Source organism: Populus trichocarpa, chromosome 17 (genome assembly GCF_000002775.5).
Source record: "Populus trichocarpa isolate Nisqually-1 chromosome 17, P.trichocarpa_v4.1, whole genome shotgun sequence".
Classification (NCBI taxonomy): Eukaryota; Viridiplantae; Streptophyta; class Magnoliopsida; order Malpighiales; family Salicaceae; genus Populus; species Populus trichocarpa.
Window position 1 is genome coordinate 6134858 of NC_037301.2, and position 9285 is coordinate 6144142.

The 9285-nt window shown below is 34.2% G+C and overlaps 1 protein-coding gene across 2 annotated transcripts; it reads right to left on the bottom strand.

Moving 5' to 3' along the window:
* Nucleotides 1–3111: 3111 nt before the first annotated feature.
* LOC18107246 (membrane-anchored ubiquitin-fold protein 4) lies at nucleotides 3112–7200 on the bottom strand. 2 transcript variants are annotated; one of them, XM_024588402.2, is made up of 4 exons: nucleotides 6849–7200; nucleotides 6558–6741; nucleotides 3837–4007; nucleotides 3112–3517 (listed from the first exon to the last, which is right to left on the bottom strand). In XM_024588402.2, the coding sequence occupies exons 2-4, from the start codon at nucleotides 6691–6693 to the stop codon at nucleotides 3462–3464; spliced, it is 363 nt and encodes a 120-aa protein (XP_024444170.1). In that variant the 5' UTR covers nucleotides 6694–6741; nucleotides 6849–7200; the 3' UTR covers nucleotides 3112–3461. The 2 variants fall into 2 exon arrangements, with proteins under 2 accessions (XP_024444170.1, XP_024444169.1); XM_024588401.2 differs by having other exon boundaries at nucleotides 6558–6746; nucleotides 6849–7196.
* Between the last annotated feature and the right edge of the window lie 2085 nt (nucleotides 7201–9285).

Sequence of the window (9285 nt, forward strand, 5' to 3'; positions counted from 1 at the left end):
ATTCTGTTGTCTGCAGCGAATCAGGTGTTCGCTGCCGAATTGTGTTGTCCGCGGTGAATCAGGTGTTCGCTGTCGAATTGTGTTGTCCGCGGCGAATCAGGTTTATGGTGTCGAATTGTGTTGTCCGCAGCAAATCAAGTGTTCGCTGCTGAATTGTGTTGTCCGCAGCGAATCAGGTTTTCGCTGCAGAATTTTGTTGTCCGCGACGAAACAAGTTTTCGCTGCAGAATTGTGTTGTCCACAACAAAACAGGTTTTCGCTGTCGAATGATATTGTCTGCAACGAATTAGGTTTGCGCTGCCGAATTTATGTGGTCAGCAGCGAATCAGGTGTTCGTTGCCAAATTGTGTTTTCTGCAGCGAATCAGGTTTTCACTGCCGAATTCTATTGTCTGCAACAAAACAGGTTTCACTATCGAATTCTATTGTCTGCAGCGAATCAGGTGTTCGCTGCCAAATTTGTGTGGTCCGTAGCGAAACAAGTTTTCACTGCCGAATTGTGTTGTCCGCAGCGAAACAGGTTTCACTGTCGAATTATGTTATCCGCAACGAATCAGGTATTCGCTGCTAAATTGTGTTTTCTGCAGAGAATCAGGTTTTCGCTGCCGAATTTTGTTATCCGTAGCGATTCAGGTGTTCGCTGCGTATTTGTGTGGTCCGCAACGAATCAGGTGTTCGCTGCCGAATTGTGTTGTCCGCAGCAAAACAGGTTTCACTGCTGAATTGTGTTTTCCGCAGCGAATCAGGTGTTCGCTGCCGAATTTGTGTGGTCCGCAGCGAATCAGGTGTTCGCTGTCAAATTGTGTTGTCCGCAGCTAAACAGCTTTTCCCTGCCGAATTGTGTTGTCCGCAGCAAAACAGGTTTCGCTGTCGAATTCTGTTGTCCGCAGCGAATTAGGTGTTCGCTGCCGAATTGTGTTGTCCGCAACAAAACAGGTTTCGCTACCGGATTCAGTTGTCCACGGTGAATCAGGTGTTCGCTGCCGCATTGTGTTATCTGCGGCAAAACAGGTTTTCGATGCTGAATTGTGTTGTTCGCAGTGAATCAGGTTCGCTGCTGAAGTTGTGTTGTCTATAGTGGAAGTGTGATTCGCTGCTGAAATTGAGTTGCCTGCAGCGCATTTAGCATTTGCTGCCGAAAGCGTGGCGGCTGCAGCGAAGTAGCATTCGCTGCCGAAAGCGTGTCGGATGCAGCGAAGTAGCATTTGTTGCCGAGATTGAGGTGCCTGCAGCGAACCAGTTTTCGCTATCAAATTGTGTGGCCAGCAATGAATCAGTTTCGCTGTCGATTTTCTACAATAGTCCCCCGGGCATAAATGACTTAAATGCTTATAACAATTTCATTGTATGATGGTGTAAAATGTGGAACGCTTGAATGTGAACATATGAACTCTTGAAATAAGTATGGTGATGAATGTGATTTATGGATGCAAATGTACTGATTCATAACCGCCTCTGGAACGTTTGATTGGTTGATGATTAGCTTTGGCTAATGGCATCTGAATGGATGATCGGGAGAAATCATTGATTAGCTTCGGCTAATCGCATCCGATTGGATGAACGGAAAAAATGATTGATTAGCTTCGGCTAATGGCATCCGAATGGATGACCGGGATAAATTATTGGTTAGCTTCGGCTAATGGCATCCGAAGTGAGTGGTCGAGATGAATAAATGATTAGCGGAATGAACAAATGATTAACTTCGGCTAATGGCCCAAGCGGATGACCGGGATGAACAAATGATTATCTTCAGCTAAGGGCACCCTAAGTGAATGACCAGGATGAATAAATGGCTAGCTTCGGCTAATAGCGTTAACTGTAGGAACTAATTATTTTGTCTTGCCCAATAGGTTGATACTAGAACTTTATAATTGTTATTTTGTTCTACTATGTTAAGACATCATTTCCATTTTATTTAGTATTAAATGAATTTAAATTTATTATTGAAGACAAATGTTGTTCTTTATATTAATAATGTTTTCATGGATCTAGTAATTATACGAATGATTTGTATATACCTGAATTTAAAATGCCCAAGGTCAATATAAACATTAATAAAATTGAAATAAGTATTAAGAAACTTTGATTGAATCGAGGTGGTTAATATTTGACTAAATATTTCAAGGATTATCTAAAAAAAATTAAGATTCTCTATGCCTCTTAGAACACTACATCTAGATGAAACATATTCTCAAGGCTTAAACATTGAATGTTTAGCTTGAACCTTAAGAAACACAAAATCTTTATAAATTTGGTAGGACGTTATGCATCAATGATATAATGACCTCTCATGGAAATTATGAATGACATGTTGCTCATAATTGATGAGCTTACCAATAACTTGGAAGTAATATATGATATTTATTCCAAGAAATGACTTGAAGCAATGGAATTCATGTACTAATCAAGTTTGGAACTTGGTTGATTCATTTGAATGGATAAAACTCAATGAATCTAAATGAATTTTTAAGATAAAGACTAACATGAAAGGTACTGTACAAATATACTATGCAAGCTTTAAGGAGTAGGAATATCCAATTTTAACAGCATAATCAACATATTTGATTTCATAAAAAATATAGATAAACCTTGTGTTTACAAAAGGTTAGTGAGATTGATATCGTTTTCCTAATGTTATATTCTTAAACTTAAAGAAATTAGAAGAAACACTATGAATAGTAATCCATGTCTCCTAAATAAGAATTTAAGAGATTTCACACAAGTAGTTCATGTAAATTATCATTAGAGACCATACAATTGGACGTCTTATGATTTGCGACAACCCAACCTTTAAGGAATTATTCAAAGCTAAAGAAGATCAAATCTTCAGATAATAAATCTATAAACAACTCTTAATCTATCTAACAAGATCCTAGAAACTTCTAAATAATTTTGTTTTATAGTTTTCACTGCATATATGATATTCAAAAACTCGAGGAAAATCAACAAAAAAAAGAAAAGGTAAAGCATGCCTATCTTTCGGCAAATGAACTGGAAGTGAATTTAGACAGGACTTGGGAAATCGGATGCGCCATGGGCATACCTGATACTGCCCGGTCAGCTTAACCCGATTCCTCAACATGTGTTGACACACTGCATGTGCAAAACTGAATGATCTCACAAACAACAGCACCTCGGCATTTAAACAGTGGCAAGTTTAACACATTCTACTTAATCATAAAATTTCAGACAGGATCAAACCCGTAAAACTTTGTATAAAATAAATACTAAATGAGAGTGAGGAGGCTGCCTCTATAATAATACAAAAAACACTCTTTTATAAAGTGTTAATACATCACCAGCACACTGTTACATAGGGATGCCCTCAAACAAACATGTAGAGTGAGATGCGGGACGGCATCATTTCACAAATTACTCTCTTCCAAGTAAATGATTTCCATCGCCATGAGATCCTAGGAACTTCAAAGCAAGCTTACACCTTAGAGGAGCCCAACTCTATCTTTATAGTATAGAACATGAACAGAAATTTTTTCTTGGGGCCTCGTCCACCTTTTTCTCTGTTCAAAAAAAATAAAAATAACTTATAGCAAGCACATTGGAAGAGAGGGAAAAAAACCTCAAATTAAGGCTGTATCTTATTACAGATTGGAGTGTTCATCTGAATGAAAATTCAGATTTGATTACATGTTTTCATGACCAGATTATCTCGATACTGACACAAAAGATGTTCTCAAAGGTATTATTCCTTGGAAGACATAATACGTCTCTTCAAAGAGAACAAGATGAAGCACATAAAGAATACCAATTCCAAACATGATGTTACCATGCGAGAAGGCACCATGTATTCATGTGTTAAATACTTGAGCATAAAACTACCTGCTTTTGCTTTTGCTAAAGATGGCTGCACTACAACATGCATGGTGATGATCTCTTTCGGGAGGTTCCCAAAAGGAACCCTACACTGGCCAACAGTCTTGTTGTTTTCCAAGATTTTCCCAGCATTTATCAGTTTGATGTCATTTGCTGCCTTGGGTGCAATTTTTTTATCTAAGACAAGTTGAATTTATAGATCAATTGTTAGGAATAGAATTAAGAACAATGTTTAATATATGTATTTCTTACTTAACAAAGTAGGGATAAGTTAATGCCAAAGAAAGAAAGAAGATGACTCTGAACAAAGAAATTAAATCCCATACTGGAAATGTCAATCAAAACCATATCATACTAGGAAAATGAAAACATTAACATTTGATTTAAAAGGGATATTCAATTTCTCTAGAGCAAAAAGAAAAGGCTTATAATCATAATCACCATGAACTTAATCTTTAAGCATGCTTATAATCCAATGATTTCTAACAAATGAAAATTCTAGTCACCAATCAATTAGCAACAAGAAAGATGCTTAGCATGTGGTTTTCCCGGTCCAAAGGCACCAACCAAAGCCAAGCGTTACACTCAATGCAGAGCGAAGACGGAACCAAGTCAGACCTAGTATAATGCTAATTACAGAATAGAATGAAATGCTTCAGCATACACAAGATTCCAATAATATATTCTATCCTCCCTAAAAATGCACGTCTCAATTCCCCTTTCCTTTCATGCACATAGAATAATACTAAAGATTTCAGAGCATAAGTTTTCACTTCTCTCATCATACCATAGTATCCTTTTGAGAACTTTATCCTTTCTCTAAGGAGGGTAATTTTAGTAGAAAGGTCCAGAAAGAGAGAGTTACTTCTGAAATTATATTTTTCTGTACAACATGAAGACATTGATAAGGACACTACCACAATGGAGGCCACAATACACATTGAGAAAGACCAGAATGTCCATGCCAACTCAAGGTCATCATGTTTCATTTTGTAAATACGAAGATGCACATGATGCGCTCTATTGAATTTAAAAGCATTTGAGGTAGCTGAAAGTCAAATTCCATTTAATCATGGGTATGGCACAGCCACACAGGCACCCAATTTTGGAGAGTGTATAAAATCCCCAATTGGCCAAACTGCAGGATAATATTTGGCAAACCAATTCTAAGTGTAATTTATTTCATGCAAGATATTTGCATTGGAGGATAGAATGCATTGTCGTCATCAACAATCAAGTCAGAAGTGCCACAGTTTCCTTTCCTGATTCCAATTGTGACACTGGTAATCTGAGATAGAGGTAGTCTGATACATGCATAAAAGGGTATTCCTTATCAGAGTTTCACCTTCATACTTCAATCACTCTTGCAGCTCCCCATTGCATTGGAAATGCTATATTTCCATTATTAGATGCACTAAATATTATGCAAAAGAAAATCTTGACGAGAGTAGGAAAATATTTGCAGTAGGATAACAAGATTACTTCAAGAAAACATCAAAGAGACTTGTACCCTGTCCTAACAAAGAAGTACCTTTAATATAAACAATCAATTTAAATTGATAATAAGGGGCAGGGAAGTTATGCATGCATAAAAAAACAGATTAGAAAGAATCAATGCCCCCTATGCTTTAATGGAACCCAATTATCATGGCCTCATCAGAAAAGCACACATGAAAAGGATTGGTAACAGCACAGCAAAACTTTGGCCTTGCTACTCTGGTGTCTTTACTTGATAAAAAGCAGTGTGAATCCCCTAGGGGAAAGAAATGATCCAATATCATTGACATGATTATTGTCGACCTACTCAATGCTTGAGAAAAAGAGTCCTCTGCTTGGTAGAGGAGGTGCGGGAAAATTTATTTTCTCAGAATATGCATCAGATTGAAGTAGAAATAGCAAGGATGCCAAGTAAGAATGGAAGCTAAGGACATAGTTCTTAACATGATGACATGTCATAAATCAAGACTACATATGTATAACTTTTCCCCTGCCCCAGTCAACCAAAACAAAATCAAGTAAACATGGAACCTATATTGTGCCCAGAGAGTATCTGGCGAACAATAACGTCTTGGTTTCCTAAGCAAATGAAGAATATAAAATAGCACAATAACAATAACCGGGAGAAAATTAGAACAACATAGCTAAAAAAGGTATTGTCAAGGGAAACAAACAAGATAAAAAGGTTCAATCCAGTTTTAAATTAACATTGAAAAATAAAATGCAGCCCGTCTGAGTCTCTGCATCCAAAACATCCTCAAACAACATTCTCTATATTCTGAACTAACAAGAACATACCAACAGGACTAGACATATGTAAATCATATCTTAGTTGCCTATGATAATTTCACGAAGACATGGCATGGCTTACTCCCCATCCAACCACAAAAATAAATAAATAAATTACTAACCCAAAATATAATGCCCTCATCAAACTGGAACCACATATTGATTCACTCACCAGATAAGTTATCCAAATCATGCAACTAAACGACCATACAGCATCGCAAGGAATTGTTCCAACCCTTACTAAGCATATCAATATGAAATTTATTTATTCACAGCCTTCATAATTGCGTTGCACCAAATTTTCAAGCTAAACTAAGCAACTAAAATAAATAAATAAATAAACAAACGAATTTGCTTGAGTAAAATAGAAACGAAACTTTGTAATTGAAAAAAAGAGAAAATGATGAGTGAAGTAATTAAAGAATAGCAGAGCAGACAGACCTTTTGGCCAGTCGGCGACGATTCTTTCTTTGAGCATAGCAACAGTGGATGCTAGTGAATATCTAAACGGACCGATATCCGATCCATCGTACAATCTAAACTTGAGTTCTACTAACTCCTCCTCCTCCTCTGGCATTTCCACCAACTCACCGTTTCAAAATTCAATCACCAACCCTCTCCCTCCCTACACTACAAAAATTCCATTCAATTCCGTTAATAAATAGAAAGAGCACAAGGATAAATTAGCAATTATTGAATGTGAATGACAAAATAAATTGATAAATAAAATACCTGGAGGACAAATTGTAAATTTTCCTCTAGGGTTTATGAGAGTAAGCAGCGGGAGTGATAGATAGATATTATCATGCTACAAATCTGATTAATTAAAAAATAAATAAACAAATCAAGGAGTAGCTTTATTTTTATTTCTATTTTATTTCTGGTTTTCTTCGTTCTTTTGTGGTAAGCCCGATCGAGACTGCAGTGAGACAAAGATTGAGAGAGCGAGCGAGCGAGCGAATTCTGGTCCGAATTTGTGTGTCTGAATTTTTATATTTGTTTTTGCCTATGTACGCTGTAAGATCAGAGTTTGCATCTTCTGTTGCAGATTTATTTTTCTCCACGTATATTCACTAATTAGATCGTGTTTCATTTTCACTTTGATTACGTGGCTGTGGTTTAAAGGTGGTGTTGAAGAGTGAGAGTAGCCATGGGTGCGTGTTATCTCTGTACATGTGTTCGGTTAATGGCAGAGGTCACATTTGAGTTTTGACCAGATGGGTATTTTGGAATGAGGGGAAATCTAAATTAGCGCGTCGGTGTAGACGCGGAGAGCTTTTCACGAAGGAATATACTGTTACCCTATTATTTTCCTTTTCAATACTCAGACTTCTACGGCGAGCTTTTCATAACCCTCTTGATATTTTACTTATATATTATTTTTTAAAGTATTTTATATTTAAAAATATATTAAAATAATATTTTTTTATTTTTTAAAATAAATTTTTAATATCAGTATATCAAATAATTTGTAAACATAAAAAATTTAATTTAAAATAAAAAAAATAAATTCATTTTCTTCAAAATTATTTTTGAAAAATAAAAAACAAATCAATTCTTACATAGCTCAGACCTAGTTTATTTATCTACAAATTTCAATAATATTGATATATGAAAAATAATTTTTAATTTTTAATTTAATTTTTCTTTATAAATAAATAATAATAAAATAAATCAAAATGATTCTAAATTATAAATATATTAATTTAAAATAATTCAAAGCAATTTTCTTGAAAATTAGGTATGGTATAAGTAAAATCTACAAGTTAAAAGTTGAAAATCTTAACTTTTCATTAAATCAAAATTCATGAAATCAAAATCTTGAATCAATTTTATAACAAACTTTTGATTATTTCTAACCAAATATTTTTAAGATTTTCTTATAAATAAAAAATAAAAAATAAAACATCTTAAATTAATTGGCAGAAGTCATACTAACCGTAGTGTATTTACGAACTTATTTTTCTATATTGTAATTGAAAACGGGAATGATAATTTGAAAAGCAAATCTCTAAGTAACGTTTGTTATTTTATTGAATCATATAGTCAATGCATTTTAGATATGTCAAGTAGTAATTGTATTTACACTTGGTTTTGAGGGGGAAAAAATGAATGGAGGAAAAGGGAAGAGAATGATATTTTAAGAGTCTATTTAGCAAGAAGTGAGATTTGATTTTAAGTTATAATTTAAAAATTATTTTTAAAAAATAAATTATCATAAGATAATCTAAAATGACTCTGTGTTATAAATATATTTGATAAAAACAACTCAAAACATATTTTATAAGGAATAAATCTGGTATAACTAGAAAATAAATTACAATTAAATCAATTTTATATCAATTTTTTATTAAAATCAAAATTTATTTCTAGCCAAGTATGTTTATGACTTTTTTATAAATTAAAAGTTGAAAAATAATTTAAATCAATTCAAAAAAATCATATCAAACATATCCTAAATCATATCCTATATCTTGTTTAAGATTTGTAATGGATAGAGAGGGAAAATTGAGGTTAATTTTTTACCATCATTACCCTTCATGAAAGTCTCATCCCCAATTTTGGTTGTAATAGAGGGGAAGATAATGATTTTAATTTATTTTCTCATTGAATTTGATGTTGTCACATGAAAAACACAAAAATATACTTGTGAAGGGAATGACATGGGCTTCGGCCACCTTGAGAGAGGATAACAAAGAAAGACCCTCATGAAGATAGTAATGAGTGATGGTTCCTCTTTAACAATATTTGATGAATGTGTGATATCGTTATAGAATAGAAACATTACATGTTTCCCTTACTTCATAAACTTTGGAAGTGAATTTGGTTGTGGTTTATGTCCAAAACTAGGTTGAAGTATGGTCTTTAGGAGGAAAACTTGGTATTGACCATATGCGTGAATTTAGGGAAAAGAAATGTTAGAATGACTTATTTTTCGTAGATGAATTTCAGTGTTAGAATGACTTAGTTTTTCAATGATGATTTTCAGTGTAAGAATGACTTAGTTTTCGTTAACGATTTTCAGTGTCAGGATGACTTAGTTTTTTGTTGGTGATTTTCAGTGTCAAAATGACTTAGTTTTCGTTGATGATTTTCAGTGTCAAAATAACTTGACTTAGTTTTTGCTAACGATTTTCAATGTCAAAATGATATAATTTTTGTAGATGAC

Excerpts from the sequence above, each read along its gene's own strand:
- LOC18107246 (XM_024588402.2), bottom strand. The coding sequence starts at position 6,693 with ATGCCAGAGGAGGAGGAGGAGTTAGTAGAACTCAAGTTTAGATTGTAC. Across the intron at positions 4,008-6,557 it reads CGTCGCCGACTGGCCAAAAG|ATAAAAAAATTGCACCCAAG; the intron begins GTCTGTCTGCTC and ends AACTTGTCTTAG. Across the intron at positions 3,518-3,836 it reads TTTAGCAAAAGCAAAAGCAG|AGAAAAAGGTGGACGAGGCC; the intron begins GTAGTTTTATGC and ends TTTTTTGAACAG.